The 12,428-nt window shown below is 32.3% G+C and overlaps 1 protein-coding gene across 2 annotated transcripts in view; it reads right to left on the bottom strand.

The window, feature by feature from the left end:
- Zfyve16 (zinc finger FYVE-type containing 16) overlaps positions 1 to 12,428 on the bottom strand; it is a 41,556-nt gene that overhangs the window by 14,040 nt on the left and 15,088 nt on the right. For both annotated transcript variants that reach the window (XM_046427809.2, XM_046427801.2), the window contains exons 5-11: positions 11,694 to 11,855; positions 9,350 to 9,492; positions 7,234 to 7,612; positions 5,558 to 5,671; positions 4,545 to 4,700; positions 3,716 to 3,940; positions 572 to 654 (exon numbers count right to left, since the gene is read on the bottom strand). In XM_046427809.2, the coding sequence (XP_046283765.1) occupies positions 572 to 654; positions 3,716 to 3,940; positions 4,545 to 4,700; positions 5,558 to 5,671; positions 7,234 to 7,612; positions 9,350 to 9,492; positions 11,694 to 11,855 (1,262 nt within the window). The remainder of the gene's footprint in view (positions 1 to 571; positions 655 to 3,715; positions 3,941 to 4,544; positions 4,701 to 5,557; positions 5,672 to 7,233; positions 7,613 to 9,349; positions 9,493 to 11,693; positions 11,856 to 12,428) is intronic.

Raw genomic sequence — 12,428 nt, 5'->3', positions numbered from 1 at the left:
ATAAACTTTTCTTCCTTATAGCTTGATTATGTCAGATATTTTGCCACAGTAACAGACAGTTATAAACTCAGCCTTCAAATCAGACTTGGACGGACAAAAGTGAATCCGCTAAGTACTTTTCTACGATAACAGGCAAACACAAATTACAAAAATTATAGATAAAAATGAACCTCAGATATCACCTAATCCAACCCTTCTTATTACACATGAGGAAACTAAGGCAATAATTTTCTATAAATCATAAAATTGACTTTTCTAACACTATTTCTAAAGCTTCAACAATTTTGTAAGTCTGTACAGAGATCTCACATTACCTAAAATAAGAACTGCAGAATTAGCCCAAAGGCAATTCAACTCAGGTATGCATAAATTAGGAGATACTATGTTTTTTTAAAAGGGTGACTCATGAAAAACAGAGTCCACTTATGTTAAATGAATTAGGATTTATTATAAAAGAGCTTTCATTATTCTACACAAATTAAAATAGGGAAATATAATTGTGTGAAATTCCCTAAATAAACTTTTAAAGTGACAGTATAAGAACACTTAATAAAACAGGTGAATTACTCACAACAAGTAAGTTCATAATAGTGTGTCCTATTTCTCCAAAAAGAGGTTTTCTGCCTCTGATACTTGTAAGAGGAGTAGGATATGCTACACAAGAGAAAGGAAACTGGTTATCACCAACTAAAAACAAAAATCTTGAGTTTATTACCTTAATTCTCATTTTGAAAACGAATGTTATACATAAATACCATCCAGTCATTGCTCAGAGGAAAGTGAGAAAAGTCACTCACCCTACTGTATATCTACTAGATGGTACACTGAACTGGGAGCTTTACATACATCATCTTATTTAAACCCTACAACAATCCAATGCTTATTTTACATATAAGAAAGATGAGACCTAGAGATTAAAAAACTTGCTCACAGTGACTAAGCTAATTGGTGAAACAGATTTGAAACTAGGCTTGTCTGATTTCAAAGCATTTAATCTTTTCATTATATATTTTCCCCAAATTTGGGAAGGGGTGTTGGAAAACTATATAGCATTTCCCCTGACCTCTATAAAGTTTCAATAATTTAAAGAGATTATATAAAGAATTAAAGACTTTAAAGGCATTTACAATTAATCACTTGTGCTAATTTATGGTAGTAAATGTTTATAGTTCTTGAAGCTGATAATAGAAGCATAAAGAATCATAGAAACCAAGGTAGAAAAGGGAATCAGACATGGGGCCTGTCACCATGCTCTTTAGGGCACTATAGAACTATAGATAGTGAACAGCAAAATAGGAAAGAAAAAAAAAACAACAACAACTAGCTGGCAATGCAGCAAATACCCTGAAGCAAACAAAAGGTGAAAAAGGAAGGCAAGATTATTTCTACAGTGATAAAAAGCAGAAATATTTTTAACTCTCAGTTCGCAGCTTAGGTCATACAGAAACTAACTTCTCTAATATCTCTTATACAAACATACGTCCTTAAACTTCTAAGAAAAGATCACATACCTGACAGTATCTATTTTAAAGACTTAAGTAAGAACAATCACATCTTTGCTAGTACAGACATATTTTCTAACGTTAAAAAAGGAAAATGATATTAAAATGACAACAGAAAAATGCCAATTTTTTACCTCATGATTTTATGAATTGGAAACTGTAAAAAGGTAATTTTATTTAGAACACTATTCTCAACAGGGCTTAGAATGACATTGTGAATGTCACAAAAGGACTTCATGAATCTAATCTTCATGAATCTAATATTTAATGAAATTCCAAATAAGTTTGGTCAACATCAATGTGCAGATAATCCCCATCTTAAAATTACTAATTCAGGTCAGTTATTTTAGCTCGGGGACTTTAACTTTTGTAATTAGCTATTCCACATGTATATTACCTCTATAACAAAATCCACATTCATGTCTAAAGAGGCATAAGCACCATTAATTTCAAAGTGCCAGTTTATCTAAAATCCAGCAAAACATAAATACAGAAAATAGCTGAGTCTAGTTAATTCCCATTGTAATTGATAATTTTCCTTTATCGCCTCTAAACAGCTATTAGAGATTTACAGTTCCAACTCCTCTGATCTTTTGAGAAGTCCCTCATATTGTTCCATGATTTTCCAACCTTCTCTGTGTGAAAACCACTGGCTAAAATACTATTCATACTTACAGATTAAATGTCCTATAATGATTTAAAATGAGCTAGTATAGTGCCTTAATCTTCCATAAAAATAGCATTCAAACATTATGATCAGAAACAAAATATTTGGCTGAATGGAAGAAACACTTGGCTCAGAATGAAATGTCTTAAGCTCTTTGGTTTACACAGAATTAAACTTCAAAGTTAGCTCAGTGGTTCAATCCTCAGCACCATATAAAATATATAAAATAAAGGTATAAAAAATACAAAAACATTTTTAAAAACCTAAAAGTTAAATTATTTTTATGCAAGTTGGTGGAATTATATACTTAAATCCTAAAAGGTAAGGAAACCCTATCTCCAAAATCACAGTTTAATAAAATCTGCCAAATAGAGGAATTTAAATAAATTATCTTTTTCACTTAAATTGCTCATTCTGAAATAGTCATCACTTTTTAAATCTTCCCTATATTTTTCTTCCAAGAAAATGCCTATTAAATTATATTTAGAATCAAATTCCTAAACTTCTACACTTCCAACAAATATATTATCTCTTGAAAAAAAAACAGGGATGAAGATATGAGAATTCAAAAAAGTTTAACACTACAAATGATTCTGAAATCACAGAAATAACTATGTACAACACTTTGATCATCACAATAGCTTTAGAAGTCTTAAGTTGTACCAAAAGCAGATATGTAAATACACAAACATACAGACACACACACACACACACACACACATATACACATATACATACATAAACAATATAAGCTCCTCTTTTGGGTAATAAATGAAATATCAGAAATATAAAAATAAGCATAAAAAATTAAAACATACAAAAAGGGCAACCACTATTTTTAAGTACCAATAAGCAAGTGAATACAATAACAATGATAATCTAAAAATCCTTTGGCTTTATGATATAGACAGATTAAATGAGGTAATAATTCAACTTCTTAATAGGGAAGCGACAAAAACTTTTTTGACAATACATGGTTTTGTTTTGTTTTGTTTTGGGGGAGAGGCCTACAGGGGATTGAACTCAAGGGCACTCACCCAATGAGCCACATCTCCAGCCCTCTTTTGTATTTTATTTAGAGACAGGGTCTTGCTAAGTTGCTTAGGGCCTCGCTGAGTTGCTTAGTGCCTCCCTGTTGCTGAGGCTGGCTTTGAACTTGCGATCCTCCTGCCTCAGCCTCCCAAGTCACTGGGATTATAGGCATGTACCACTGTGCCCAGCAGAAAATACACAGTTTTAAGAAAACTGGGAAGTAATTTTGACAAGATTTTTTTATATTTTGCTTTGAAATTAAAAAAAAAAAAAAAGTACACGGCTATGATTTTTTGAGCATCTAGAAATTTCATGACATACAATGTTGTCCAGATTAACTTGATAGCTTCTAGAGTTTCTAGAAGAGAATTATTTTTGAAATTTAAAAGTACACCAAATTGAAAGTAGTTCTGTTATGCTGTTAAAATTTTATCTTGATGATGTCCCTGAAATTCTTACTGTACATTCTATGTATTTGAAAATATGTAATCTAACTTATTATTCTAAAACTTACCTTTATATTCTGCACCCAATCTCAACATTAAACGCATAGGAAAAACCTTTGCCCAAGGAATCTCTAACTTCTGGATAAGAATTCCAAAGAGAAAAGGATTACTTGGCAATGGGAGATCATCAAGTTTCTGAAAAGTAGGTGTAATAAAAAGAAATCCTCCATGATCCTTGCTATTCAGAAAACTCTCAGTAAAGGTAATGTTGTCCAAGTTTTCTATGTATTTTCCTGGAAATAAAATTATTAATAAAAAGATTTTAAGTTGTTTTATTATTATTTAGGGGACATATTCTGAGTTTGAATGTCATAATATAAATAAACAAAAGGCAATATAGAATTTTTGTCTGTTTGTTTCTACTCTTAAAGAAGCATCTAATAAGCAAATAAGCACCTTCTGTGCACAAAGCTAAGATACTCCTGGAGCTTGGGGACCATAAAAAAAAAATGTGAAAATGTTTCAACCATAATGCCTTTAAATTTTTCTCCTTATTGCATATATGATGTAGATAAATTAAGAGGGGTTAAGAGGGGTTAAATTATCATGCCTCATCCAACCTTGTAAACACAATATGAAAAGTATATAGATAGATTTTTAAAATCAAGGAGGCAAGTATATTTCATTTCTTAAATTTGAAAAAAATCTGTGTATACATAATAATCCCATAAAATGCTAAATTTAAGAAGACTAAAAATGATAATTAAGCTCTTTTAAGAAATTAGCAACCTCTTCAAAAAATAAATCTGTAGTACAGTTAGTATAACCAAAAGCATAAATGCCTTTAACTAATTTATCCATCCCCTACTCTGAATAGTTCAAAATAAAATGCTATACCTTTTAAAGCATCCTTATATATGGTGATGAATAGTCTGAAGATGTCCTTAGGAATTTTATCTTCATTTGGTGTACATAACAACAGAATAATAATTTCTGCCTGTCCCAAGCCATGCAATCCATTGGTTGAAAAGTACCAGTATTTGTCTGAGGAGTCTTGAGTGATAAAAGCATACAACTATGAATGTTAACTTCTACTAACCTAATAAACTAAAAATTATTTTTGCATGAAGCACACCCTTTCAAATTCCTTATTTCCCCCAAATTTTCCTCATAAAAACTTTAAACTGAATTGTGTAAGATTCATGTAAGGAAAGAAAAAGGATTATCTTATGAAGTCAAGTAATAACTCTAAAATAAAAGGTACACAAATATGCAAAAATGCAGTGGCTAAAAACTACATTAATTTCAAAGAGTATGAAAGCTGATAAATAAACTGAGTGTAAGAATAACTTAACACTGAGGATTTTTTTTTTTTAGAGAGAATTTTAATATTTATTTTTTAGTTTTCGGCGGACACAACATCTTTGTTTGTATGTGGTGCTGAGGATCGAACCTGGACGGCATGCATGCCAGGCGAGTGCGCTACCGCTTGAGCCACATCCCCAGCCCCACTGAGGATTATTTACTTCCTTACTTTTAATTAGGTTACATGATACTTGCTTTAAAACCATCTTTATTTCTACTAAATCATGATTCCTGCTTATCTCATTCACAAAATTTCAATTTATCTAAAAGCTATTGGAGATTATCAATTGTATAATAAGCATCAAAATACACCTCACCTATAAGCGCATGATCTTAACCTAGGACAGACTGAGGAAGGCTAGTAAAAATCTGGAAGTTTATATATCAAGCTTCACTGAATATAAATTTATTTATAGTCAGATTTGGCTGAAAAGCCAACATTCAATGTGGCTTATTTTTTACTGTTGCCAGTGAAAATCTAACTTGAAGATGTAATTAGAAATCCTGCTTACCCATAAGGCAAAAATTGATTAATCAATACTTACAAAATACTATTTTGACATTCACGAGCAGATTAGCATTTAGGACAAATGTCACAGGATGAAACCCTTCGCCTTCAAGAAGTAAAATGATCTGCTCATGAGATGGGTGTTCTTCTACTACAGGCACAAAATAATAGAAGTAACATTAATCAGGATAAATATCCTGCTAAATATGTTTATACACACACACACTAAAGGAAAAATGTATAAATCCATCAATGGCCTCATCAAATTTATAAACAAAAGCCAACATGTCCCAGAAAATCAACATCTTGTAAAACTGTTAAATACTAATTTTTAGTTGTCTATGCAATGAAGAAATTAATACTGAAACATATGTCAATCCTATATATTGTATAGCATATGCACAAATGTTGATGAAACAGCATATTTATAAGATTCTAGCACCTTCAAAGTTTTAAAACAAACACCTGTGATGGTACTTTCTTGTTTGTCAATCACTTCAATTCTAATTTCCAAAATTTACAAGTCTGTGAAAGTAGTTTAGACCCAGGTTAAATATGCTATTCATATGCCTGTAGCAGTGATAGGTAACAAAACTTGACAATCAACAGGAAAACATGCACGATATGTACAAAACAGAGCTTCAGGGATTTTTGTCACTACTGCTAAGTTCATGAAATGGTTCCTACAGACAGAACAGAGATACTAAGCGTCATTCTCCTACATTATCATGCAGAGAACCACCATCTCGCATTTCAGGATGCAAAAAAAACAGCTTTGGTGACAGGGTCTATCCTAGGGAACCACTTCAAATGAGAGTTAGCCATAGAATATCCAGCTTGAAAAGGACCTTAAAGAGACTTTTTTTCTTTTACAAAGGAAACTGAGGCCCAAGGAGATGAAATAACATGCTTCAAATCATTCATGTTACAAGTAACAAATGAGAAACTAAAATCCCCAGTTTTGTTGTCCAATATAATACTCTAGTTTTTTTTTTTTTTTTGAGATACAATGCTTCTTTTTTTAAAAATATTTTTTTAGTTCTCAATTGACCTTTATTATTTAATTTATTTATATGTGGTGCTGAGAATCAAACCCAGTGCCTCACACATGCTAGGCAAGCATGTGACCACTGAGTCAAAACCCCGACCCCTACAATGCTTCTTTAAAAATAAAAAAAGAGCAGGACACCCTGATGCATGCCCTATAATCCCAGCCACTTGGGAGGCTGCAGACATGGATCACAAGTTCAAGGCCAGCCTCAGCAATTTTGTGAGGCCCTAAGCAACTTAGTGAGACAGTGTCTCAAAATAAAAAAATAAAAAGGGCCGGGGATCTGACCTAGTGGTAAAATGCCACTGGGTATAATCCCTAGTATTAAAAATAAATAAATAAATAAATAAATAAATAAATATTTTTAAAAAGAATATAAATTTAAAACCTTAATACAATGGAAACATTGCTAAAAGTCTGAATTTCCCTATTGTATTGGATTTTAACTCATTTTAGAGAACTAGATATGATAAATGAATCATAAAAATTCAAATTCTCTAGAATTTTTTACATAAGGCTTGTTGAAAACTAAAGATAACAGCCTACTACACATTTTAATAAAATTAAGTTTTTAAAAAGGTATTTCATACATTGTAGACAAAATTTATCAGTACATTCTTTTTTAAAAAGTATTTTAAAATTTTAAGTAACTGCTATCCTACCTGATCCCTTTTCTCCAGATGTAACCAGAAGTGGAGGCAAACTGTCCTCATCATTAGGTAAAAGACTAATTTTATTGCAAACATACTTTTCAATACCACACAATAATCTATAATCTGAAATACTAGTGACAGGTAAATTGCTATTAACCATGACACTAGGAAGAACAGATGGTTCCTCAATTTCTGCAAAAACATCATCAGCTAGTGCAAAAGAACCAGAAGTAGGTATCCCCTCAGTTCCTGTGTTTACAGGCTGTTTTTCCACAGATGGAACATGAAAAATAGGAGTCCGAATTATTTCTTTTCTTGCAATATCTCCTATCTCACTGTTTGTTTTCTCCAATGTAGAAGAATGGGTATGATCCACTGGGTTTACATTCTGTAAAATATGGGATAAAAATTCAATCAGTTCTTATTCTCTGTTCAACTGTGAAATTCTGATCTTTACAGTCAAACATACAGTTTTAGTAAGAATGAGTACATTCAAATTCTTCTGAAGTAAATTTCTCAAGAAATAGTACCATTTTACTTCTTTAAGTTCAGGAGCATATGATGTTAAGGAACATAAGGACTTAGACTCACAGCATGTTTAGGTGGATATAAGTAACTTATTGACTGGAAAAGTGAGAAAAGAGGTTGAGGATCCTGCACCATATCACATGTAATCAACTTGGTTCAAATCAAAGCTCTCTCATTCTTATGACAATCAACAAAGGCTGGGAAGGTAGGGGAGAAGGAAAATGAGGGAAGGAGGGGAGTGGTCAGGAAGCAGAGTGCTAGATATATTCCATAATAGGATCAATTACAATAAACTATCCATCAAGTCTGCTTCAATAAAAAGATCCTTTCTTTTTAGACTAGCCAGAATCAAGAATCAATATTAAATAAGAATGATTCATGAACTCAAGTGATATGTTCTAGCCATGGAGGACTTCCATTTTGTTGAAAGACTGATAGAGAATAGGTCCTAGATAAGCAACATATTTTTGGTTATCATGCCCATTTGTAAAACCTAGCAAAAGTACTTTTACAACCAAGAGACGTATATTATCTATCTACTATTTAAACAAAGCACATGTGTGTAAATACAAGCATAAATATCACCATCAGACTTTCCTGAATGTGTGTAAACCATTAAATCAATATTAGTCTAAACAAAATTGCTAAATCTTAAGTTACATTTACCTATAACAATGGTTCTCAAAATGTGGTCCAGAGATTCTATAGGTCCCCAATATCTTTCAGGAAGTCGATGAGGACCTAAGATTTTCTTCATATGAAAACAACACAGCACAATACACTGAATGCAGGTATGAGTATCTGTCTTCTATTAAGTCAGATATTAAAGAAATTTGCAAAAATGTAAAACAATGCCACTCTTCTTTCTAAACTGCTTTGGTTTTGAAAGTAAGGTTTTTCATAAAAATAGTATTTCTACTAATGTAATGGGTTTATTATTTTGTAATTAATAAATATCCTTAAATTTTTTCAATTTAATTTAAAATACAGTAATTACCAATAGGTATAAACCACATATCTTAGGGATTCTCAATAACTTTTAAAAGACTACAAAGGGGTCCTAAGTCTAAAATGTTTGAGAACCATTGCCTTAGGCTAACATGAAAAAGGTAAAATCTAAAGCACATTCACTGTTACCTATACAGGCATACCTCAGAGATACTGTAGGTTCAGTTCCAGACCATTGCAATAAAAAATGAGTCACATGAATTTTTTTGTTTCCCAGTGCATATAAAAGTTATGTTTACACTATCCTGTAGTTTATTAAGTGTGTAATAGTATTATATCTTAAAAAAACACAATGTACGTACCTTAATTAAAAAATATTTTATTACTCAAAAACGCTTTGATCATCTGAACTGTTGGAAAAATGGCATTGACAGACTTGTTCCACATGGGGTTGTGGTAACCTTCAAATTGTAAATAACGTAACATCTATGAAGTGTAATGAAGAAACTGCAATAAAATGAGGTATGCCTGTACATTGCTTATTTTAGGAAACTCAAAGCATTCAAAAAATAAGCACTCTAAAAATCACATGAGGAACTATCCAAAAAATAAAATTTTATTTAACGAATAAGTTATTTACACGCCTTACCACAGGCACATCAGGTAAGAGAGGACTAAAGTCTTCAGAGTATCTTTTACTTCCAGATGATAATTTTGTTGTATCTGCAACTTCACCGTTAGGCAATATGCCATCTGCAAACCATACTCTTTTCTGTTCTTTGGAACACAGTCCTAGAATCAGTTGGGAAAACAAATCATTTTAGTCTGGCAATGTTGCAGGGATGTAATACCAAATGGTCAGGAAATGTTTTCAAAGCTTTTTGCTGTCCATTGGCCAGCTCTGCATTCTCAAGGCTACAAAGGCCTCAATAAATGTTTTTTTTTTTTTTTTTTTTTTTTTTTTTGTGTTCATCTATCCTAAGCAGAGTCCTTTTCTACCTAATTCATACAAAAGGAGCATATTAGACTAGATGTGACCCTAGGAATCACATACACTGAAAAGAAGTATATGGAGAGATTACACATTAAAAACACTAGGGGAAGATTTAAAGCATATATTATGGAGTTTGAGTTTGTGAGCATGGAATGGGAACTGAATAAAACTTACCGATTAAGGCACAGGAATGAAAAGTGTAGATCAGAGCATAGCAGATAAGCAAAGGAAAACATATAAAGAACAGAAAGAAATAAATTGGCTAAAAAAGGAAACAGGATCACTTAGGCATACCAGAAAGTCATTTTCTACTTTAATTTCATGAGAGAAGCATAACATTTTTTGTTCTTATGATACGGATACAAAACTTTATTAATTTTTATTACCAATTCCTCTCAAATTTGGAGGGAAATGACTAGAAATCAGCATAAATATTTGTTCTCTTTTATTATAAAGTAGCCACAGAGAAAGGTTATGAAAATTGATGCAAAAGATTTTTTAAAAAATATTTTTATAGTTGTAGATGAATAGAATGCCTTTATTTTGTTTATTTTTATGTGGTGCTAAGGATTGCACCCAGTGCCTCACACATGGTGGGCAAGCGCTCTGCCACTGAGCTAAAGCCCGGCCAATGTCAAAAGATTTTAAACAATATCAAAATACAAAAGTCTACTTTTGTCTACAAAATACAATGTCTACTTTCCAAAACTGAAAACAATTGAATCACATATTTTTGCACTATCAATGGACATACTGAACAATGTATTTTTCTTGCATTTGCAATAGTTTTATAATTTAACAATTCTGATTGCCAATATAAAAATAGGTAAATGTTTTAGACAAATACATTCGTCTTTAGAGCTATAATACGTAATCATATATTTTGAATCTCCTTATTTTGTTTATAATTATAAATACAAAATAGCTACTGAGTGATAAACTAAAATCCAAAATAACTGTCAGAAGTATCCAAATTTACATTTAGTTAACATTTACAGTTATTTTCTAGCATAGTACAGTCTTCATTCCCCAGACTAATGTTTAAACATATACATGGGCTTTACTCAAGATGCTAAATGACAACAGGTTATAAGAAACAAAACAAACAAAACCTCAAACATTTAAAAATATATTGGTAAAAAATTTTATTATTGTGGTAATTTATAAAATTTAAAACATTTTTAAAGAAAAGAAAATATGTCAGGGGACTGGGGCTATAGCTCAGTGACAGAGTAATTGCCTAGCGTGTGTGAGGCACAGGGTTCAATGCTTAGCACTACATAAAAAATAAATAATAATTATTAAAAAATAGAAAAAAAAACGATATGTGAGTTATTGACCAATTGTCTCTAAAACCCAACCCCACCATTCCACAGAGTACTTGTAGATGCTAGGCTGAAAATACGGAAAGTACAATTCCCAATTTCCTTTGCTAGCTAATTGGCTATGGTCAAGTTCTGCCAAAGGTAGGCAGCAGTGGGAAACCAGAGGTGGGAAGAGAAGAAATCCTTTCTATTCTACTTCCTGCCAGGATCCTTGCAGCAGCAGCAGAACTATCACTACCACTGGATATTGCTGTATGTCCCATAACTTTCAGAATTTCTAACATTAACCCTGGAACTCCCCTTCAGTCATCTGAGCACCGACCCTAGGAGGTCCCTTAATGGTTCCAGCATTTGCCACATGGTTTCTCCCCAGAAGTAACAGCCTCAGTGATGTGATGCTCCAACCCCTGACTCCAAGTTCTAAACGCCAAGCTCCTCCTGATGCCCTTGCTCCAAGTTTTAATATTACTCCTCTGGCCCCTTTTGCCCCCTCCAACCCCACTGGTGGTAGCTGCTTGCAATTACTAGTTTCTCAGATGCTTGACCATGCCCTTTTAGTTCCAACATACATGTATAACCAATTCCTATATTAAATTCCTCCTCCTGATATTTAGTCTGGTTTCTATTTTAATAATTTTTCTTTAGTCTAAGAAATAGCATTTTATTCCTGTTACCTTCAATACTTGGTTGTTTAAGTGCTGAGATTGGCAAAGTTGTAGGTGAAGGTATGCTAGATGTTTGGGTCTCTTGAAGAGGCTGGATGGTAGCACATTCATCAGAATGATTAGATTTAAGACTAGAAGCAGTTGGACTCATCATCCTTTCAAATGCCTGAGCTACAAAGAGGAAAGAATAGTATTAAAATCTCAGATGTCTTTAAAGTTCAAAGTAAATTATAATAATAAATATTCAATTTTTTTAAGTTGAAAGGAGAAAGAAATAAATGGCTTATCAAGAAAAAGAAGTGGCACTTGGCAGAAATACTATCTGAGTAACTAGCAAAAGCTCTTTACTTTAGTTGGCAACACTTCACTTTGATAAGGTACCAGTGAATTATTTGATATTTTATTTGGTATATTTTGATATCTACTACGAAAATACTCCTTTTTAAATATGAGTACCTCTCTACTTTTTCCCTTGTACTCTGTGGGTCTATTTCCAATATAGTTAAGAGTCACTCTCTTAACACATAAATCACTAACTCATCACTGCTTGGTTTAAAATTTTTTAATGGCTTCCAAATTGCAGTGAAAATTTAAGTTCCTAAAATGGTTCACAAAATCCTAAATGATCTGCATCCCTACCTATTCTACCTTCCCAGTTAGCTATCTTTCCTAGTTAGACTTCATCTCTCACCACAATCTCACTTGTTCAACAAGTTAAGCAAATATTCCCTCTGTCTAGAATGC

Source organism: Marmota monax, unplaced genomic scaffold (assembly GCF_021218885.2).
Source record: "Marmota monax isolate L192 unplaced genomic scaffold, Marmota_monax_Labrador192_F-V1.1 WCK01_AAM20220418_F8-fsc00018, whole genome shotgun sequence".
Classification (NCBI taxonomy): Eukaryota; Metazoa; Chordata; class Mammalia; order Rodentia; family Sciuridae; genus Marmota; species Marmota monax.
The sequence above is the reverse complement of the archived record's forward strand: the minus strand, read 5'-3'. Positions and strand labels throughout refer to the sequence as shown.